At 41.2% G+C, this 24,253-nt stretch overlaps 1 protein-coding gene across 1 annotated transcript in view; it reads right to left on the reverse strand.

The window, feature by feature from the left end:
- The window catches only part of kcnh3 (potassium voltage-gated channel, subfamily H (eag-related), member 3), a 546,526-nt gene that overhangs the window by 109,208 nt on the left and 413,065 nt on the right, over positions 1 to 24,253 (reverse strand). Inside the window, exons 9-10 of the mRNA XM_048598723.1 lie at positions 11,336 to 11,620; positions 6,271 to 6,470 (exon numbers count right to left, since the gene is read on the reverse strand). Of these exons, the coding sequence (XP_048454680.1) occupies positions 6,271 to 6,470; positions 11,336 to 11,620 (485 nt within the window). The remainder of the gene's footprint in view (positions 1 to 6,270; positions 6,471 to 11,335; positions 11,621 to 24,253) is intronic.

Raw genomic sequence — 24,253 nt, forward strand, 5'->3', positions numbered from 1 at the left:
CCTTCCTGCTCCTATGATGCTGCTTGGCCTGCTGTGTTCATCCAGCTCTACACCTTGTTATCTCAGATTCTCCAGCATCTGCAGTTCCTACTATCACCTGGATTATCATTTGTTTCTGATAACCTTACATGATATTATTAGGCTTGCTGGATTTTCTCTAAATCTTCAGCTTTAATGAATACGCTTCTCTCTGCACATAAGGCATTCAAGTGCTCAGAAAAAGTGGAGGTTTTCTGCCTGGGGTGATCCCTCATTACTGAAGTAATTTGTGGATTTCTCCCACAAAACAAATTGATATAAACTGTAGCCTCCAACCATTTGCAGTGAGTTCTTTGCATGGACTGCCCATATCAGAGCAGATATTAATTTGTAACATGGTTGTCCACTGGGATTTTATGAAGCATCTCGTCTATTCCAGTATGATTTTTCTTTACACAACAGCATAATATTAAAGGCAATTTGTGCTGCCATTTTTATAGTTTCATACATATCCCTAAATTGATCACAGGAAACATTCCACCCCTCCAAGGGTATCACCATCACTTAGGAAATTAACTGGTGCCCTTAGTTTGCTTTCTATCTATTTCTCCAATTCCTCTTCCACCACTACTGTGTTCTGTTTTTTATATATTGTTGTAGATTGATTAAATCTAATGGCTATGCCTACAAAGTACAAAATAATTTTGTTTCTTCCCTTATCCGTCATCAGTTTCTTTGCTAGAACTTAGTTAAGGGACACTCGATATGGACGACGATAGTAACCTCCTATAATTCTTACATAGATTATATTTATCACTGGATCACTTCGATAAGTTCGATAGAAACATCCCTTACTCTTGCATAGCATTTCGATCACAGAAGTTAGGCCTTGTTAAAGAAATACAATAATGCCCAGATTATGTTGACTGTAAATCCAATGATTTCCAAAACCAATTGCCTGTCATGTTCCATGTCCAATTTCATTTGAGCCTTTTTCATAGTTGGCCTGATTGACAGTGATGATGTTTCACCTGATACAACATCTGTGCTGATAATTCAGTTTATGTCAGCTATATTATAGGAAATCACAACTCTTCTTTGTGATTCCGGCATGTTCTTGTCCCAATACTTGAAGGGGATAAAACTCTTAAATTCCTTAATTTTCCTTTGGTTCTTACTATTCAAAGACTCTAAGTGACATTTTAACCAATCCTACATCCAAACTAGGAATGCCAATCCACTGTCTGGGTTGAGTTGATTTGATTTATTATTGTCACGTCTACCGTGATACAGTGAAATGTATTGTTTTGCCTGCTATCCAGACAAATCATACCTTACACAAGCACATCAGGGTAATAGAACAGAATGCAGAATATAGTGTTACAGCTACAGAGAAGGTGCAGGGAAAGATCAACTCTAGTATATGAGAGGACCATTCCTAAGTCTGATAGCAGCGGGCAAGAAGCTGTTCTTGAATCTGTTGGTGTGTTTTTTCAAATTTTTGTATCTTCTGCCCAATGGAAGAGGGTGGAAGAGAGTATAACTGGGGTGGGAGGGGTCTTTGATGATGTTGGCTGCTTTCCTGAGGCAGCAGGAAGCATAGATGGTGTCAATAGAGGGAAGACTGGACACAACTGAATGATTCCATGACCAAAATGTTGATTATTGCACTGAAACTTCTTGTAACTGGTACAATTCCTGCAATTCTCCCTCATCAGTATCACCATCATCTTATTCAGTGCTGTGCGTAATTTCAAAACCTTGTTATTCCATTTCGGAAAATTCATTGCATAATGTTATGTTTCAGTCACAGCCAAGACATCTGTTGACCACACCATGGGCATTCCTAGGGATCATTGTTCTATTTAAATTCCATAATTTCTGTCATCTGCTAGAACTACCAGAAGGGAGATATGACTCTCCTTTTTCCTAGACGCCTTCAGCTTGTGTCTGGGTAGTCCCATGTTTTCGATATCAATGAATTGTCCATCCTTTGTATGACTGTTGAATGTTCAACATGAGCCATGAAGGCTGCTGAGAGTCAATATTTTCTCAAGACTTTTTTTTAAGGCTTCTTCCATCTATTCTAAAAAGTGTTTATTTCTGAAGATTAAACTCCAGTTAATATAAGGAGTCTACCCAAGTTTGACACTTAGCACAGTCCAACAACATAAAGGCAAGTACTGAATTAGGAATCTCCAAGTAGAATTTTTGCAATCTTACATAGAGTTTGTTAAATTCCATTATAAAATCTTTTATAGAATATCCATCCTGCTTTCCAAATATTTCAAAGTCTGCCCATTCATCATAAGTATTTATTACATCATCTTTCTTCAAAATGGTGTCCATAAATTCTAATTGAATTTCCAAATCTTCTTCAGTGTCCAATTGTTAAGTCTCTAGCTCTGAAAATACTTTGCATATGACACTGGTTAATAAGAAGTAACAGTGTAACCTGTGTCCACATACCTACTTTTCTGTCAACTGTAAGGTTGACCTTAACAAAATATCAGTGGCAAATCATAGCACGACTGTTTAATTTCAATCATTTTTCTCCAAAGTAACTCCAAATACGGTCTTAGGAACATAGGAACAGAGTAGACCATTCAGTCCCTTGAGTCTGTTCCACTATTCAATGAGATCATGGCTGATCTGTGACCTAACTTCATATACCTGCCTTTGGCCCATATCCCTTAATACCTTTTCTTGACAAAACTTGATGTAGCTCAGACTTAAAACAACTGATCTAGCATCAACTGCTGTTTGTGGAAGAGAGTTCCAAACATCTACTATCCTTTGTATGTAGAAGTGCTTCCTAACATCTCTCCTGAGTGGTCTGGGCTGAATTTTTAGTCTATGTCACTTGTTGTAGAATCTTCAAGCAGTGGAAATAGTTTATCTTTACCCTGTCTTTTCCTGTTAATATCTGGAAGTCTTCAATCAGATCACCCCTTAACCTTCTAAATTATAGAAAAACAAGCCTAGTTTGTATAATATCTCTTCATAACTTAATCCCTGAAATCCAGGTACCAGCCTTGTACACCTTTGTTGTACCCTCTCCAAGGTCATTATGTCCTTCCTGAGGTCCCTTCTGTCTGAATAAAATTCTTTGCTTCCAATCTCCAAATCCTATCTTTAGGAAACTATCCTCGGGTGATATTATCAATTTTGATCCAAGCTAGTTGATGAGATAGAAACCTTTCTTTGTAGATAGAGTTTGTTAACTTCTCAGTCTTACCTGCTCTCCCTTTATTCTTTCAAACCAGCCTTCCTTTCTAGAAATTTTCAAATCAGCCTCTTCAGATATATTGTGAAATACCTCTTGAGTAAATGGGAGTTGAACCCAGGCCTCCTATCTCAGAGGTAGCAGCACTACCGCTGTCTCATAAAAGCTCTTTTTTTTTCTCTCCCTTTATATCTACGCAGTCAATTAAAGAATAAATTGTTCCCAATCATCTGCTTAACTACTTGTTGGATTAACATACAACCTTTCCATCTGTAACCTTGCCCAGTGACCACGCTAACCACCTATCAACCTATCCGTCAGCCATCCTACTACCCCACTCACCTGCCAACTGACTACTCTTTCCATCAACCACTCCGATTTATCACTTCACTAGCTGCTGAACAAGGCACTCACTTAGCCCTTCCTACAATCCCACCCTTCACTCATTCATGCATTCACCCATTCAGTAATATTCACACCAGACATTAAAACTTGCTTTATGATAGCAAGTGCCGTAAAAAGGGGACGAACCTTTTGCCCTGGTTCTCATCAGAGGTTTCTGTATGGATTCCCGCACTGAGGGAGTTCTGGCTGCGGCATTGGAAGTCAGAGCCTTTCTAAATGTGTCTAAGTGTGCAATTCTCTGTCTGATCAACATTGGGTGCAATGGCTCCAGCACTGATTGTAATATTTGGACCAGTCTATTTTAAAACTATGATCTTGACGAATATTGAAGGATGATGGATGGATCTGTATAGCTCAATAGGTAAATTAATATTTGAATGATATAAACCAGGAAAGATCCAACTTTCAACACTGCCCTGTGGTAGTTGTAAGAGACTTTGGGAGTTGACATATTTTCCTAGTTAAAGAAGAGAGAATTACAGATAGCCTTGGCACCCTAAAGAAAATGTGTAAATTCAGATTAACTGTTGGCATTCTTTGGTTGAACAGCAGGTTCATAGTTAGGAATGCAATTCCCTTATCCCTTGTCTGAGCAAAACTTCTGCATGTTGCCCTGATCCAGTCACCTCCGGGTTTCGAAGTCACGCTCCCACAAAAATGATTTTACAACTGGTGGGGAAGGGAAGTCTGAATATGTTACAGCAATTGCTTTGCCTTGAAGAAAATTAAGAAATGCCAAAAGATTTCACCAGGCTAAAACGGCTTTAGCAGGAGAATATTAAAGGTGATGAAAGCTGCTGACAGAATGAAGAAGAAATAACTATTTCCTTTGTTTGGTGTATATGATGAGGACAGGGTAATTAATTCAAAATTGTATCCATTGGGTTAAGGAGATAAAATAGAAGTAGTTGCTTGCCACTGTTTTTAAAGCATGGAATACAGTGCCACAGGGAGTAGTTGAAGCAGATGCCACTGTATTCTTAAGGGAAGAATATATAAACATTTGAAACAGAAGCTATCAAGACTATAGGCAGAAAACAGAATTAGTTTTGTCTTTTCTGTCAAGGAACTGGCATTGACACAAATACCTCCTTCTATGCTGCAAAGTTCTCTGGGGAGATGCAACCAACATTTTCAGAAGAGGAGATACCACGATATGGAAAGATTATTGGATACACTCACCTGTGGATTGCATTTCTTGGACTCTCTCATTGTTTTAAATTTATGTTCATGGGCATTTTAGCAGATGATAACAGATTCATACTGGTGCACAGCCACATTAATTGGCTTTAAGAGATTTAAACTACATAAACAGATTGTTACTTATTCAAATATAATAGGAACTGCAGATGCTGGAGAATCTGAGATAACAACGTGTAGAGCTGAATGAACACAGCAGGCCAAGCAGCATCATAGGAGCAGGAAAGCTGACGTTTCGGGCCTAGACCCTTCTTCAGAAATGGGGGAGGGGAAGGGGGTTCTGAAATAAATAGGGAAAGAGGGGGAGGCGAATAGAAGATGGATAGAGGAAAAGATAGGTGGAGAGGAGACAGACGGGTCAAAGAGGCGGGGATGGAGCCAGCAAAGGTGAGTGTAGGTGGGGAGTTAGGGAGGTGATAGGTCAGTCCAGGGAGGACGGACAGGTCAAGGGGGCGGGATGAGGTTAGTAGGTAGGAGATGGGGGTGGGGCTTGAGGTGGGAGGAGGGGATAGGTGGGAGGAAGAACAGGTTAGGGAGGCGGGGACGAGCTGGGCTGGTTTTGGGATGCGGTAGCGGGAGGGGAGATTTTGAAGCTTGTGAAATCCACATTGATACCATTGGACTGCAGGGTTCCCAAGCAGAATATGAGTTGCTGTTCCTGCAACCTGTTCCTTGCACCTCCCAGTCGTGAACCATTTCAACTCCCCCTCCCATTCCTCAGATGACATGTCCATCCTCGGCCTCCTGCAGTGCCACAACGCTGCCACCCGAGGGTTGCAGGAACAGCAACTCATATTCTGCTTGGGAACCTTGCAGCCCAATGGTATCAATGTGGATTTCACAAGCTTCAAAATCTCCCCTCCCGCTACCGCATCCCAAAACCAGCCCAGCTCGTCCCTGCCTCCCTAACCTGTCCTACCTCCCACCTATCCCCTTCTCCCACCTCAATCCCCCCCCCCATCTCCTACCTACTAACCTCATCCCGCCCCCTTGACCTGTCTGTCCTCCCTGGACTGACCTATCTCCTCTCTACCTCCCCACCTACACTCGCCTTTGCTGGCTCCATCCCCGCCTCTTTGACCTGTCTGTCTCCTCTCCACCTATCTTCTCCTCTATCCATCTTCTATCCGCCTCCCCCTCTCTCCCTACTTATTTCAGAACCCCCTTCCCCTCCCCCATTTCTGAAGAAGGGTCTAGGCCCGAAACGTCAGCTTTCCGGCTCCTATGATGCTGCTTGGCCTGCTGTGGTCATCCAGCTCTACACTCTACTTATTCAAATAGACTGGTTTGGCTGTACAGGTAAGGGAACAACTTACCAACAATGTGAGGAAAAATGGAAGATGACTTTTTCTTACATGACATGTTATTATACCTCAGAGAATAATTGGCTCTTCAATTCCTGGATTGGAGGTAAGGGCCCAGTGGTTAACGAAGTAGGTGGAAGTGTCAGCGTCACATACCTCATTGGCATCAATGCCATTATTGACAGACCATGTAGTCTGGAAACATTCCAGCATTCGCTGTTTCAGCTGCTTGGGAATTCGATGAACACGGATGAAATCCTTCAAGTCTTTTGTCCTGGTGTGGTACAAGGACCGTCGGGAATACATTCTCTGGATTATAGCAGTCACGTTTCCAAATACTACAGCATGCATGAGAGCTGTTGAAGGAATGCACAAAGCAAAGTTCAATGCAAAATGTGTTTTCTTTAGCACAGCAAGTGCTGAGCTGGGATTAACTCAACAAATTTATAATTTCTCAAATTTTTACCAGCTTTATGTTGACATAAGTCTGAAGCATATCAGTAAGAACTAACTTATTTATCTTTTGTGTACTTGTGAAGTTAAAAATCTACTCTCACTATCACAAAGGGCAAGTTGCCTCATTATTTGTAGATGTAACTGAGGAGGTTGATGTGCCAGGAATCTTGCCAGCATTACTGCTTTGAGATAGAGGCCACAGCATCCCTGGCAGTAGCCTCAGCTCAGTGCTTATAAAGGACAGATTGACAAGTGCCAAAATATCAGCTAAGAGGGTGGGAATCGGAAAGGGTAGTGATCAAGCAGTGAGTGTTCAGAAAGGGATGGCAATGGTGAGGGGATAGCTGGGAATGAAAGTAAGTGGGACAAATTCCAAATGGGAATGTGGTGACTGCATGTAGTCTGAGAGAATGAAGTGGATCCAGAAGAAGCTTGACTGCACCTTCTAGCTCCACATTTAGCAAGGCAATTATAAACTTATGGCTGCAGATAACAATGGCGAGGCTAAATCTAGGCCTGTGATTTCTGAACATAGTTGGCCTGGTCCAAGCTGTGTTCAGATCAGCCCAACTTATTGCCCAAATGAGAGATTATGCTGGTTTTTCTTTTGCATTTATTTTTCACTTTGTGCGAGGCATGAAATATTGCTGTTTCTTCCCTGCGAGTCCACTGCTCTCTTTATCATTGTGTATCATTGTAAAATAGCCTAAATATTAAATACATCTGTGCCAAATAACAGCCTTTAAATCACTCCATTATTTCATCTTCATCACTAACATGAGTTCAATCATTGCATTTTTAATAATATCAACTTTCTGCAAATAAAATGCATAATGGTGTTAAGTTGGTCAAGATGAGATCTATCTAGCAATCAAAGTCTATTTTAAAGTCAGTAAATGACAAAGTTGGCATTTTTGAAGATGATTTAACAATTTTTGCATTTCTAGCACAAAAGCATTATCCTGCTGAACATAGAACATAGAACATAGAACATTACAGCGCAGTACAGGCCCTTCGGCCCTTGATGTTGCGCCGACCTGTGAAACCAATCTGAAGCCCATCTAACCTAAACTATTCCATTATCATCCATATGTTTATCCAATGACCATTTAAATGCCCTTAAAGTGGGCGAGTCTACTATTTTTGCAGGCAGGGCATTCCACGCCCTTACTACTCTCTGAGTAAAGAACCTACCTCTGACATCTGTCCTATATCTATCACCCCTCAATTTAAAGCTATGTCCCCTCGTGCTAGCCATCACCATCCGAGGAAAAAGGCTCCCACTGTCCACCCTATCTAATCTTCTGATCATCTTGCATGTCTCTATCAAGTCACCTCTTAACCTTCTTCTCTCTAACGAAAACAGCCTCAAGACCCTTAGCCTTTCCTCATAAGACCTTCCCTCCATACCAGGCAACATCCTGGTAAATCTCCTCTGCACCCTTTCCAAGGCTTCCACATCCTTCCTATAATGCGGTGACCAGAACTGTACGCAATACTCCAAGTGCGGCCACACCAGAGTTTTGTACAGCTGCAACGTGACCTCATGGCTCCGAAACTCAATCCCTCTACCAATAAAACCTAACATACTGTACGCCTTCTTAACAACGCTATCAACCTGGGTGGCAACTTTCAGTGATCTGGTCATACATTGTACAAATTCACAATCTCTATTTACTGTATATCCTTAGGCAAAACTAAGGATTTTGTCCCAAAATCCTTAGTTTCTCATAGACATTGTGCTAACTTTGGCAGTAGGGTTGGTGTGAACACCCAGTAAGCCTTTTTCACAATTGCACTTCGAAATTCCAGGGGATAGGCTGGGACAGACAGTGCCTGCTGAACTCAGTACTGTGGCCAGCAACCCATATCAATGTTATTATTGGCAGTTACAAGGGCCAGACATGGGTTTCAACGCTTTACTAGTGTTGTTTGTGTAAAAGCCAACCTGCTACTTTTTGCAAGTTTCTGGTGCGATTGCAGAGCAAGTGTGCGCCGAGATAACACTGCCATTACATAGTAGGAGTGCTAGGATGGTCAAGGTGGGCTGACAGATTTCAGAGGCCAATGTCCATGGAGAAGGAGTGAGTGTACTGAGATGGGTAGGAATTGAGAGATCTTGCACGTTATTGGTTCCTGAAAGTGGCAAGATGGGTATATAATGTAAAAGAGAAAGCATGAGATACTTTCCTTCATTGGTGAGGAATTGAATACAAGAGCAGGGATGCAATGCAGGGAACAAATAAGATCTTGGTCAGGCCACAGCTGGACTTTCATGTACAGTTCTAGTTACCATATTACGATAAGGACATAATTGGTCCAGAGAGCATACAAAGTAAATTTACAAGAATGTTGTCAGGGTTGAAAATTGCACGTATAAAGAAAGATTGGAAAGGCTGGGGTTGTTTTCCTTACAACAGTAGACCCTGAATTAAGTGAGATGTAGAAGTGAGAACAAGTAATTAGTATACTGGAGTTTTGTGATATGCAGTTGAAATGAAACTCTGATTAGAAAAGCGTACATCTGAACTCTGTCTAAATCAGCATTAAACCTTTCGTAACTGAGTCTATGGAGTTTTATTTGAATGTGAATCCACACATTCTCACATGAAAGCAGGTGAGAACACAGTAGGAATGGAAAAATTGGCAAAAGCCTATTTAACTGCTTTAATTGTCTAAGTTCCTCTCTGGGGCACTGTTTATACTGACATTCTGTGAAAAACTGTTTAGCACTTGGTAACAATTCCACAGACTGGTAGTAATTTTGATTTCCACCACTAAAAGCTAATGAAACATGACTGGAGCATTTACACTTTCACAGATAGTGAAGACTGACATGCATTGAAACGGCCAAAAAAATGAAATTAATTATTGTCTGACTGTTAAATGACTGGGAAAGTAATTCCTTAACTGAACATAAGAAAAAATAAGAAATGAAACTCAGGTTATTAAAGCATTCAGAGCCTGCTGAATCGAAAAAAAAATCCTAGCTCTCATGACTACTGTACATATTGTGATCCTTTTCCTTTAATACACACCAAAAAAAAAGAAACTGCAGTTAAAGTATATTGTGCGTGAAATCAATATAAATTATTCAATAGCTGGCATATAAATAATGCTGTAAAACAGCTTAAAAGAGAGCCTGCAATTCCATGGAATGTTTAATAACCTACACAATTAACAAGCTTGATTCAGGATCTTACCATGTATATGCAGCAACGCCAATCAACAAATCAAACAGCAACTAAAACCTCAGCAGTTCACAGCAGAGACGTAAACCCAAGCATTATTATTTCATTGCTGACATTTTTACAATGGCTGTAAAAAACATACTTCTACACTTGATACTCTCCCTCTGGTACTTTAGTTCAATATGTAGACAGGAACACCGATGGTCCTCAGAAAACAGTACAGCTGAGGCCAAACCATCTGTGGTAGTAGATGCAGCTATATTCAGAGAAGGATTATTGGAACATGAAGCTGAAACTAAACAATTCGTATAGCCTTACATAAACTATTTCTGTGTTGCATGAAATGACCATTGTCAACAGATTTCAAACATTTTTGCTCAGATTATAAATTTTAAGCCAACAGGCTGAGCACTCATATGAACTACTATCACAGGGCATAATTTCAACACTGTTGTATTCATACCCTCAAACTGACATATATCCACAAAACCTGAAAGAAGCAGTCCTCAGTTTGACCTGAGTTGATTCTACTTTTCTCTCCACTCAAGGCCATTAAGTTCAAAGCCAATACTTAGAATCTGACTCAGCTTATAGTTTATAATTCTTGAAGAAGAAACCTTTGAACAAGAAATATGAATCCAATCCGAATCAAGCCAGTTAAAGATCAAGAACACGGCAACCCAATTAATATTGAGAGTTTGGGCAAGTTTAATCTTTCAGCCTCAGGCCATATTGACTATCAACAGCTCATTATTAATATGGAATGCAATTCTCTTCCTTTAGCAAAGTGTACAAGAAATTTCTGCTCAAGCATTGAAATACTATTCCAAAATATTCCAGCCTGCACTAAATTATGTTTTAACCTGCTGCTGAAACAAGTTTGAATAAAAACAAGTAAAAAGCATTGTTTTTTTAATTGTTGGAATCTTAGCCAAATACAGAAATATCTTTCTCACCTACCGCTGGGTTCCAACTGGGGCATACAAATGAAAGCTGTGATGGTAGAAATCTTGTGGTAAGCTGGGGAAAATAATAAAAGAAAGGTTTGAGCAAGAGCTCTTCACCTTTTGAGTGGGTTCTTTAAGGCCTTCTGCTTGAACAATGAGTTCATCAACTTTAAATCCTAACCACTGCTCCCATCTCTAGCACAGCAACTGGTAACAGGAGATAGGTGTCTCACAAACTTGGTTGAGTTTTTTGTGGAAGTATCCAAGAAGATTGATGAGGGCCGAGTGGTAGATGTTGTTTACTAGGACATTGAAAATTGGTTCCTGTTCTGGAGGCATCATGACCCAATGCCTGCAGCCGTTTTGCCCCACGCTGAAAGTCCAGCCTGTGAACTCTGCTTGTTTCTCCACAATAACGCTACATGTGCTGAATCTTTCCAGCCTTTTCTGTTTTCATTCAAAACTGAGTTAACTTCTTGGGGCAAATTTTGATATTTGCTAAACTTATGTTAACTAGCCTCAGTGGGTTTGGAATTGATTTTTCTTCCATCCTAAAAGAATGCAGGCATTTCTCCTGTCAACATTGGGAAGAGAAAAGAAGCTTACTGGAAAATACTGCAAACCTACCTCCTATTAACATGGTGCAAATGGAAAAGATCTTTTCAGCGTCAGTGTTAGCTGACACATTCCCAAAACCCACACTGGTTAGGCTGCTGAGTGCAAAGTAGAGAGAAGTGATGTAGGAGCTTCGGATTGAGGGACCACCGAGCAGTTCAATGCTGGAACTGTTAGTTCCAGAGCTGGCGTTAACAGAGGTGACCTGGCTTGTGGAGTTCACAGAGTTGTAGGCACTCATTGAAGAAATGGAAACATATGGAGTTCCCAACCTCTTTGCCAATTCATGAAGCCATCCTGGAAGAAATAAGAGGAATGCATGTTTATTAAAGTTAATTCTGATGAGCATCAGTAGCAATTTATGAAGGAAATAAAGATAATTCATCCTGGACACATTTCATTTTACTTTTTTTTATATTAGCAGAAAATTTTGAGGTTCTGCTAAGGAGATTTATCTGGAGTTCTTCAACTATATAGTTGCAATTATTGAAGAACCCATGATTTGTCTATATTGCTGCTTCTTTCGGTCTATCTGTCTTTGCATTAAGATTAGCTCCACCATTGTGGAGTCTGTAGAGAAGGGTTAGGGTTAGGGTTAGGTTTAGTGGACATTCAACACCTTCATCATCCATAACATCTACAAGGCCACCTGCTATGGTACCTGGAATATTAAGACAAGATTTATAATTATTGAACTTAAAGAAAAGCTTTAGTGCAAAACTTGTGCAAAGAAAATCTGCGTTGGAGAGCCACATGAGGTGGAGGCCAAAGTGATAAAAACAATGACCATATGAGAAATACTTGGAGCTTCTGTCCTCTCCTTGTCTAAATATCATGGAGTTCAAATGTAGAGAATCACAGAATTATCCGCCTGTGATCTGCATTGTAGCACATCAAAACATACTGAGTCATCTTTTTAAAATATGCATGGAAGGTCCCTGCAGCACTCTGGGTTGCAGTTTTATACCTGTTCGATCCAGAAATTCAAATTCTGCTCAGATAGGGGAGAATGTTGCTGCCCACTTTCTTTGCTCCTGGTTCAAAAACATCCTTTAAATGGGTAATCGGTTCATTATTACAAGGAGTCAAAATATGCTGTGATTTTTTTTTTGCACATGCAGTGGTCCAAGCCACAACTCAGATCTGAATGCCTTCGTGGGCCCCACTTGTGATGCTCAATGGGCTAGTACGTTGTTTACCAAACATGCCCCTTCAACATAAAGGCCCAAGTTCAAAGTAGGCAGAAACTTTGATCCAAATTCCATGGGTATTAGTAACATTGGAACAGGAGTAGGTGACTTAGTACTTCAAACCTGTTGTTCTATTTAATGACAGTTGATCTGTGACCTAATTCCACACACCTATGGATCACACTGTACATGTTTAGGTAACAAAAATCTATCAATTTCACTTTTAAAATTAAGAACTGATTTAGAATCAATTGCTATTTGGGACAGAGGTTTTAGGCTTCAACCAAGTGATCACTCAAAGTTTTAGACTATGGCCCCTTAGTCTGAAGCTCTCCAATTGGTAGAAATTGTTTAGATTTTCAGAGGCTATCTTTTCCTCCTTTTATCCTGGAAACTTAATCAAATTTTACGGAATCATTCGTTGCTGTGTCCAGGTATCATTCCACTGAATGTATGCTGGACTCCCTCCAAGGCTAATATATCCATTCTAAGATGTGTCTGTATGCGCCACTCTGGGTACGGTTTAGAATAAACTTGTACAGCTTAAGTTTGACTTCAAGCACATGATGTTATAGTCATCTATAAAGTCCCACATTGCATTCAGTTTTTTGATTATTTCCTGCACTTGTACATGATATTTTTCCCTGGACCCCAAGTCTCTTTAAGCCTCCACTGTATCTAGATCTTCCTCTTTTTGAAAGTATACCAATCTATTTTTTCAAGTTCAAAATGAATTACCTTATATTTACCTACATAGTTTGGCCCATCCACCTAAGCTATCAATATCTTTTAGTAATTACATGCTTCCATCGACACTACTCACCAACTATCTATCTTTGTCACTGCCGAACCTGGATATGTGGCTTTCCATCCTATCATCTATATTACTGATGACTCGTGGATCGTTGAAGCCCCAGCACACATTCCCTGCAGGACACCACATTCTCCCAATTAATGTTCCTGTTCATTAACCATCTTCTCTGTCTCCTTATTTTGAACCAGGTCAAAAATTGTCCTTTGATTCTATAACCTTTGCTTTTAGTTAACAGTCTCTTATGAGGAATTTTACCTGCTACTTTCTGTATTGTCAAATAAACAACACTATAGATTTTCCTGAGTCTTACTTTTGTCACCGCTTCAAAAACTTAAACGCACTTTATCTGGTGTGCATATCGTTTAAAAATCCATGCTGCCTCTGAGCAGCTAAAAATTTTTCAATGTTCAGTCTAAAAATTTCCCGACAAAAGATGCTAGTCTAAGCACCACCTTTCTTAAAATGCAGAATGACACATCTAATTTACTGATTTAAAGAAATGGTCTTGAATCAAGAGAAGTTTGGAAGATTACAGTTATTGCAACCATAAACTTTTCACCTACTTCAGTTAAAATCCTGAGATTGAAACCATCTGATCCTTGCAATTTGCTGCTGTTAATACCATTAATTTTCCACTAGTGTGAAATTGTTTTCATTAATTTAGATCAGGCTGTGTCACTAAATCTATAATTGTTTCTATGCGAAATATGGCATGCTCTACTGCAAGTAATGACCCAAATTAATTATCTTTATTTCCATTGACATCACCATAATCAGTTTTCAGGGATACAAATTTCTTCTGTCACTTCATTTTTTTCTAATAACCATATAAGATTTTTGTCACGAATTTGATGTTTCTTCGAAATTCTTTCCATATTCTCTTTGTTAAGCTCTAACTATCTGTTTTGTCACGTTTTGCTACTCTTTATATCTTTCATATTCACTAGAATCTACTACATGTGCAACTTTGTATGATTTTTCTTAACTTACCTCTTAATTGCCCATTCTATCTTCATTGGTAAATAGCATCATTTCACTTTAAGGGGCAAAACTCTATCATTTTTTTAATATCTCTTACTAATTTTCAGGCATTTTCCCATTAATAGATTTATGGTGGAAGTTTATGTTTCATGAAGTCAGTCCCACCTAAATCTCAGGATCTGTTTCACATTACTTTCAAACATTATGTCTTAAATATTGATCATATGAAGATCACCATAAGATAAATGTTCATGTGCTGTTAGACTTTTATCTAAATCACACTCATCACTCATGATTAAATCTAATATGGTTTGCCCTTTGTAAGTTCTTGGATATATCGTTTCAGAAAACTGTTCCCAACTCACTTAAGAAATTCATTAACTGTGTGAAATGTGCTGCGTGCTCCTCCAAATCAATGCAAAGTTAAAATCGCCCCCAATAAAACAACCTCCAATTTCTTCGCCTCCGCCGCATCTGCTCACGAGATGAGGCATTTCACTCCCGGACATCCTAGATGTCTTCGTTTTTCAAGGACCGCAAATTCTCCTCCACAGTGGTTGAATACGCCCTCAACCTCATCTCTTGCGTTTCCCGCAATAACAACAAAAACAGAATCCCCTTCATCCTCACGTACCACCCCACCAACCTCCGGATACAACGCATCATTCTCCGGCACTTCCACCACCTACAATCTGACCCCACCACCAAAGACATATTTCCCTCCCCACCCTTATCTGCCTTCCAGAGGGACCACTCTTTCCGTGACTCCCTTGTCCACTTCACACTCCCCTCTAGCCCCACCACACCCGGCACTTTTCCCTGCAACCGCAGGAAGTGCTACACCTGTCCCTACACCTCCCCCCTCACCCCCATCCCAGGCCCCAAGAAAACCTTCCACATCAAACAGATGTTCACCTGCACATCTGCTAATGTGGTATACTGTATCCGCTGTTCCTGATGTGGCCTCCTCTACATCGGGGAAACCAAACGGAGGCTTGGGGACCGCTTTGCAGAACACCTATGCTCGGTTCGCACTAAACAACTGCACCTCCCAGTCACGAACCACTTCAACTCCCCCTCCCACTCCTCGGATGACATGTCCATCCTGGGCCTCCTGCAGTGCCACAATGATGCCACGCGAAGGTTGCAGGGACAGCATCTCATATTTCCCTTGGGAACCCTGCAGCCCAATGGTATCAATGTGGATTTCACAAGCTTCAAAATCTCCCTGCCCCCGACCGCATCCCAAAACCAGCCCAGCTCACCCCCGCCTCCCTAACCTGTCCTTCCTCCCACCTATCCCCTCCTCCCACCTCAAGCCCCACCCCCATCTCCTACCTACTAACCTCATCCCGCCCCCTTGACCTGTCTGTCCTCCCTGGACTGACCTATCTTCTCCCTAACTCCCCACCTACACTCACCTTTACTGGCTCCATCCCCGCCTCTTTGACCTGTCTGTCTCCTCTCCACCTATCTTCTCCTCCATCCATCTTCTATCCGCCTCCCCCTCTTTCCCTATTTATTTCAGAACCCCCTTCCCCTCCCCCATTTCTGAAGAAGGGTCTAGGCCCGAAACGTCAGCTTTCCTGCTCTTCTGATGCTGCTTGGCCTGCTGTGTTCATCCAGCTCTGCACCTTGTTATCATTTATTTGCTATGTTTGTTTTGCTTGTTGTTGGCAGGAGGTGAGGGGGCGTGGTGCAGGAGGTCAGCATCGCTAGTTAGGCCAGCATTTATTCCCCATCACAAATTTCTCTTGAGAAGTTGCTGCTGTCTATGGGATGTAGATACAATCACATTGCCATTAGGAAGGGAATTCCAGAATTTTGAGCAAGTGACAGTGACGGAATTATGACATAGTTTAAAATCAGGATTGCGCATGGCTTAGTGGAGATCTCTTGGGTCACGGCATTCTCTTGCTTCTGCTGCCCTTGTCCTTCTTGTTGGAGGAGGTTGCAGGTTTGGAAGGTAGTGTTGAAGGCACCTTGACTAGATGGCATACATTGCTATCCCTGAGCACTGGTGGTGTGAGAATGGAAGTTTAAGATGGTAGAAGTTACATTATGTCTGATCATCAGTCAGTCAGAGACATGCTCATGACATTATCACTGCATCGTAACATAGACCGGAAGGTTTAAAGGTTTCGTACTTCATCTTGTCACAGCTCACTTGAAGCATAACAATCTACTGGAAGCCTACTTCTGTTGTACCTACCAGATCAATATTAGCCCAGAAACCTATATGCCTGAGAAATGTAATGATGAGAGTCATTTATAACAAATGCTTATGGATTCTCCAAAATCTATGTCTGGTTTCTTACATTATGTGAGATCACAAGCATTGCCGCAGCAGGTAAAACACTATGATCTGCAAACTCACATCTGTAGATGCAGTGCCAATCAAGTGAGCTGCTTCATTTTGGATAGTGACGTGTTTTTTTTTCAAAATGCATTAGAGCTACACTCCTCCAGGGAAGTGGATAGCGTTCCATCACACTCCTGCCTCAAGTGGATGATGAATAGGCTTTGGAGACTGAGGAGTTGAGTCACTTACCGCAGAATTCCCATCCGCTGAACTGTTCTTGTAGAAACAGTATTTTACATGTTTTCTGAAATTAACATTGGAACAAGCTGCTGCTTTACAATTAACATCAGGGGACTTATACACAACACTATTAAAAGTGCCTTTGATCTAGTTGCCTTTAGGCAAAAGTACTTTTACATAGCTTGTATTTTTTTAAAAAAAATGTCCATGGAGTCTGCCAATTTCTGCTGCTTTACTACCTAGGTCAGAGCTTAAATGTGTAGTCAGACCCAAATGGCCTTATTAGACTATTTAAAGTAGAACTCTGCTGCCTTCTAGCAGGTGTCTTGCTTGCCTGGTAAAATAGAAGCAGTTAATATTGGAAACATGGGAAAGGGGAAATTACTTGAGATATTTTGAAAGCTTAAAAAGCCAGAAGTCCCACCAATTTTACAGGCGTAGAAACTAGGCCAGGGCACAGAGGAGGCAGGATTGTGCAGTTGCATAGAATCACACCCCCACTACTCTTTCACCACTTCTTCGTCTCGTCTCGTCTGGTCTCGACTGGTCTCGTCTGGTCTCGTCTGGTCTGGTCTCGTCTGGACTGGTCTCGTCTCGTCTGGTCTCCTCTGGTCTGGTCTCATCTGGTCTCGTCTGGTCTCGTCTCGTCTGGTCTGGTCTGGTCTCATCTGGCCTGGTCTCATCTGGTCTCGTCTGGTCTGTTCTCGTCTGGTCTGGTCTCATCTCGTCACGTCTGGTCTGGTCTGGTCTAGTCACATCTCATCTGGTCTTGTCTGGTCTGGTCTGGTTTGGCCTTGTCTCGTCTGGTCTCATCTTGTCTGGTCTCATCTCGTCTGGTCTGGTCTGGTCATGTCTCGTCTCGTCTCGTCTTGTCTCGTCTGGTCTGGTTTGGTCTCGTCTGGTCTCATCTGGTCTGGTCATGTCTGGTCTCGTCTCGTCTCGTCTCGTCTGGTCTCGTCTCATCTGGTCTGGTCTTGTCTCATCTGGTCTGGTCTCATCTTATCTCGCCTGGTCTCGACTGGTCTGGACTGGTCTCGTCTGGTCTCGTCTGGTCTTGTCTGGTGTCGTCTGGTCTGGTCTGGTCTTGTCTGGTCTCGTCTCATCTCGTCTGATCTCAACTGGTCACGTCTGGTCTGGTCTGGTCTCGTCTTGTCTGGTCTGGTCTGGTCTCGTCTCATCTGGTCTCGTCTCGTCTGGTCTTGTCTCATCTCGTCTGGTCTCGACTGGTCTCGTCTGGTCACGTCTGTTCTGGTCTCGTCTCATCTGGTCTCGTCTGGTCTCGACTGGTCACGTCTGGTCTCTTCTGGTCTGGTCTGGTCTGGTCTCATCTGGTCTGGTCTCGTCTGGTCTCGTCTGATCTGGTCTTGTCTGGTCTGGTCTGGTCTGGTCTGGTCTGTTCTGGTCTGTTCTGGTCTGGTCTGGTCTGGTCTGGTCTCGTCTGGTGTCGTGTGGTCTGGTCTGGTCTGGTCTGGTCTGGTCTGGTCTGGTCTCGTCTGGTCTCATCTCGTCTGGTCTCGTCTGGTCTCGTCTCGTCTGGCCTGGTCTTGTCTCGTCTGGTCTCATCTCGTCTGGTCTTGACTGGTCTCGTCTGGTCTCATCTGGTCTCGTCTGGTCTGGTCTCATCTCGTCTGGACTCGTCTCGTCTCGTCTGGTCTCGACTGGTCTCATCTGGTCTCGTCTGGTGTCGTCTCGTCTTGTCTGGTCTGGTCTGGTCTGGTCTGGTCTCGTCTGGTCTTGTCTCGTCATTAATTGTTGTCTCATCTCAACATTAATTTTGTTTCTCATCTATAGACAATGCCAGACTTTGGGAGATATGGATAGGTTGTGAGTGAGCAAAGATCTGGCAATTGAATACATTGTTAGAAAGTTGGAAATTATCCATTTTGGCAGAAAAAATGAAGAAACATATTATTTAAATGGTGAGAAATTGCAGAGACCTGGGTGTAATTAGTGCATGAATCAGAAGGTTAGTATGCAGCTACGCAGCTAATCAGGAAAGTTAACAAAATATTCTGTTTTATTGCACTGGGACTTAAATGCTAGAGTAAGGAGTCTATGCTTCAGTTATACGGGGCACTGGTGAACCTACATCTACAGTACTGGTCACTATTTACAAAATGATTTTAATATGTTGGAAGCAGTACAGAGAAGGTTTATTAGACTTGTACCTGGAATGAATAGATAGCCTGTCTAACCTTTCCTCATTAGGCAGGGTCTGTATCCTTGAGGTTAGAACTGTCATGGGTAACTCAATTGAAACACCCCCTTGAGGGGACTAGACCGGGGCGTGTGGAAAGGGTGTTTTCTCTTGTGAGCTAATCATTCAAAAATAGGAGATCACTCATTTAAGATAGAGGAGGGGAAAGACATTTCATTGAGGGTGAGAGTCTTTGGAATTCCCTTCCTTAAAAGGTAATGGTATATTCTTAAGGCATTTTTAAGATAATCTTTCATTCCATTGATAAAGGAGAATCTATGTAGGAGTGTAGCTTTGAGGTTAAAGTCAGGCCATATTATTATTGAATGACAAAGCAGGATTGAAGGGCCAAACTCTTCAAATTTTTAGGGAAGATAGGTAAAAGGAATAGTAAGGGAGAGGCAGCAAATAGGACAGGACGCAAGTTGGGAGAGACAGAGGAGGAGTTTTGGAGAGGGAAGAAGCAAGTAGGAGAGATGGCGATGAAAGGAGGATTGGGAAGTATGAGGAGTGACAGCGTGAGAGTTCCGGTGAGCAGGAGGGGATGTGAGTTAGGGGAGGCAGCAAGCAGGAAGGTCACAAAAGGAGGAGAGGGGGAGAGGCGTGAGCCCTCATTTTGGGGAGAAGAGGCTTGTTGGATGATGTGGCTAGTTTTGGAAGTGGTGACCAAGAAGATTGGGTGAGTAGTGATGAGTTGAGAATGTTGACAAGCAGGAGGGTCAGGGGTAAGTTAAGAATTAGTACTGTAAATTATTGAAAGTTAGTAATAGATTTTTGAACTAGTTAGGTACAAATTAACCAACAGGAATATAATATTAAAAATTATGGGTCCAGATCAGAACCCACCCTTATAAAACATCTTCAAATAAGAAATTGATTTTTGCTGAGAATACTTTGATGTAGCACATCAGGCTTTAAGAAACACTTCAGGAATAATAAAGGATTTTATAATGTGGTTTTCTCAAAGTACTTGGACATATCTGTACAATATGGAGAAGTAAATGATCAGTATTCTTAAACAAGGACAGTTCTGTAGATGAGAAATGTACTTCCCTGAAGTCTCCTTAATGTCTCTCTAATTTACAGACAAACAATAGTTGTTCCTAAGCCATTTTGTACATCAGTTTCATTCAATTCTGGTCTCTTTGCTATAGGGAAGATGTTGTAAATCTTTTCTGAACCCTTTCAAGTTTAAAAGGATGTTGAAGGGTTAGAGGGTTTAAGCTGTATGGACAGGCTGTAGGCTGGGGCTATTTCCCCTAAAGTGTTGGTGGGGTGATATTGTAGAGGTTAATAAAATCCTGAGGGGTGTGGATAAGATGAATAGCCAAGGTCTTTTCCCCAGGGTAAGGGAGTGCAAAAGTAGAGGGTCAGAGGGGAAAGATTTAAAAGGGACTTATGGGGCAACATTTTCGTGCAGAGCGTTGTGCGCATACAGAATGAGCTGCCAGAGGAAGTGGTGGAGGCTGGTACAATTACAACATTTAAAAGGCGTCTGGCTGGGTACGTGAATAGGAAGGGTTTAGAGAAATTTGGGCCAAATGCTGGCAAATGGGACTAGATTAATTTAGAATATCTGATTCACGTGGACAAGTTGGACTGAAGGGCCTGTTTCCGTGCTGTATGTCTCTATGACTAAATCATATTCAGTAGCTCCTGTGGAGGTTCCTATGAATTTCTTTTCCTGAACTTGAACGTTCTAATACTTATTGGGAGAGAATAGATAAACTTTTCTATCCAATGAGTCTGATTATAATAATTACAAAAAGCATAATTTTGTATTTTCCTTTTAATAATCGGGCCACAGTTATCTAGAAGCAAAGATGAGAGAAGAAACCTGTCTGTGTTCAGTTTCTGGCTGCATCTCCACTTTGGAGCAAAGCCAAGATGATCACTTTGGAGCTGTCCTACTGAGACATCATGGCCACTTAGGATAATAATGACATCTCCATTCAAAGCACATTCAGTGATTTACTACTCACTGTGAGTTTACTTTCTGCTTCATCAAAGATTAACCTAAAATACTAGCTGCATCTGTCTACTGGATTCCCCAATGTCACCCTCTCAGCAGCTGCCCCAGTGGCATAAACAATACTTGGTTAGCTGAAAACTGGTTTACAGTGACACCAACAATATGGGTTCAAGTCCCGTGTTAGCTGAAGTAACCATGAAGGACTCTCCTTGTCAACCTCTTCCCTTGCCTGAGGGGTGATGACCTTCAGGTTAAACAACCACTAGTTTCTTTCTCCAATGAGAGAGCAGTCTCGTAGGCCAATGGCAACTTTCCTAAATGCTCTATTGAAACTCACTAAAGCTCTTTAGGCAGCAACATCCAATTCCCCAAAGGTCAGGGGTGGCAGATACATGGAAACACCACCATCTCCAAGTTCCCCTCCATGACACTCACCATCCTGACTTGAAAATAAATTGTTGTTCCTTCATTATTGTTGGGTTAAAATCCTGGAGCTTGCTATCAGCATTGTGGGTGTTCCCACACCAATGCACTACAATGGATCAAGCAGGAACCATTTTCTTCAGGTCAACGAGGGTTGGGCAATAAATATTGGCTCAGCCATTGATGCCAAATTCCTTAAATGAATTTTTTAAAAAAAAAGTACAATAGATGGGAATAACTTATGATATAATCATCTGGACAAAATTACTCTAGCTATGCAGAGGATGTGCCAACATGTAATCTAGCCATACAAGCCAGACAAGTGAAATCATCTCTGCCACAGCCATTTGTGTTATTTTAAAATCTTTTTTCATTTATTCACAGGATGAGGGTGTCACTGGCTAGGCAGCATTTATTGCCCATCCCTAATTGCCCAGACGGTTTTTGCTGTGGGTCTGGAGTCACATGTAGGCCAGACCAGGTAACGATGGCAGTTTCCTTCCCTAGAGGACATTTGTGAACCAGATGGGCTTTTCCCAACAAGCAACAATGGATTCGTGATCATCGTTAGACTGTTAATTCCAGATATTTATTGAATTCAAATTCTACCATCTGCCATGGCGGGATTTGAACCCAGGCCCCAGAACATTAGCTGGATTTCTGATTTAACAGTCCAGCGATAATACCACTAGGCTATTGCCTCGTCATTGGATAGTTGGAGAGAGAGGGTCATGTGACAAGCCAGTTAACCCTTTGTGTTTAAGCACCTGTTTCTCTCTGCAGACCAGATACTGAAGAAAGAAGATCCCTGCGTGGGTTTTTCTCTTTGTGCAACTTGCAAGTTTCAAACTCTGACTGCTGTTTTTGTTTTGTTTTGACATTCCATGTGCTGCAGAGATTTAAAAAAAAACTTAACCCTGCAGTTGCTGTCTTCAAAATATCAGATAAATCATCTGTCTGTTTCCTTCAATTACCTCATACCAAACTCAGCTGGACCACCAAGTTTAGCCTGAAGCCAGCCTTCAAGAACTGTATGCATTTTCACTGTGTAGGCTTTAAATTGCTTAAGCTGTCCACCCCAGTTCCTAATCTACCTGTTTGTGTGTGTGAACTTTGAGTGTGAAAGTCAGAGCATTTATTTTTCTCACAGGGTTAAGTACAATAAATATTCACTTTATTTTTAAAAAAAATGAATCCTACCTGTTTATATCTTTAATAATCACAATGTTTAAATAGTTAAACATTTACTGAATTGACAAACAAACTCTTTTACCTTGTTGCAGTCAAATGAGGAGATGGAAGGGGAGGGGGTGGAAAGAGAGGTGGGGGTATTGCTGGCCACAGACTCCTCTTCAAGTAATTGTAAAACTCCACAACAATGTTCATAAAATCTGTTACACGACAAGGGAGCAGGAGGCAGTATTATGATGTTATGAAATATGTTTACGGAGAGATTACTGAGATATGGAACAAAAAACAAAATCAGAACAGGGAATTAAACATTGCCGAGCATAAAATCTTTAGGAAAAGACAGAAAAAGGGTGGGTGCAGTAAATATATTTTTGAGATAACAGTAGCAGTGGAAGTGTAATGCTGCTATCTTAGAACTAAGAGATAAAAAGAGCATTCAGCACATTATTAGAGAGACTTTACAGATCACTTGGTAATGAGGAAGGTGGAGGGTGAAATATGTAAACTAATGATTACAGGATGACAGAAATGTTACAATGCAGAAGAAACCCTACACCGACTCATTAAATGAGCATCATTACCAACATCCAGTCACCTGCTCTGCCCCTGTTAACCTTTGTTATTTTTATCCAAACAATAACTTAATGATGGAAATAAATAAAAGCATAATCATAGGGGATTTGAACTGCAATTGATCAAAAGAAGTAAGTAAAGAGGTTAAGTGAATGCATTTCCTACAATGTGTTCATGAGTCCTTTCTAACCTGTTACATGAAAGGCACAAAAATAAGGATTCACTACTAGATATGACAGGTAGGAGAAGTGAAAGTAAAGGAACATTTAAATGATAGTGCCAACAATATATTATATATGATCATGTTTGAGAAATATATGTGCGTCAAAGGCCAGGGTTGTAGATTGGGGTAAAAAGACCTGAAAGACTCAAAATTGACTTTTGGAAAATAAAATAAGACAACAATATTGCCAAACAATTATGTAGAACACAACTGGAAATGTTTGATACTGTTTTCAGTGATGTCCAGGAAAACATTTATTTTGCAAAAAACAAGGTCAAATTAATCCCTAATGAAACAACACGGGTGGATAAAGGCATAAGGGATACAATAAGGACACAGACAGGAGAGGTAAGCATGTCAAGAGAAAATATGAAGTAGTTAGGAGAGAAATGTAAAATTAGGAAGGCAAAAAGGAACGATGAATTTAAATTCATCATGGAACATAAAAACATTCTACATGTGATTGACAAAGGAAAGTCATCATGGAAATAGGATCTCTAAAGGGTGGACAGGGTCAAATCAGATGCACCAGTAGCAACATGGCTGACATATTAATTAATTTTGGTTCAGTATTTATGAGGGACACAGCAGGAGAAGGTAAGGTTTGAAGAGATACGACCGCATTAAAAAAAAATGTCAAATTAACTAATCGAACTCAAAAAGGTTAAAAACAAAAACAAAATTGCTGGAAAAGCTCAGCAGATCTGGCAACACCTGTGAAGGAAAAAACAGAGTTAATGTTTTGGGTCCGGTGACCCTTCCTCAGACAGTTTTGAGTTCTCAGTTCTGAGGAAGGGTCACCGGACCCAAAACATTAACTCTGT

This window comes from Rhincodon typus, chromosome 7 (assembly GCF_021869965.1).
Source record: "Rhincodon typus isolate 14 chromosome 7, sRhiTyp1.1, whole genome shotgun sequence".
NCBI lineage: Eukaryota > Metazoa > Chordata > Chondrichthyes > Orectolobiformes > Rhincodontidae > Rhincodon > Rhincodon typus.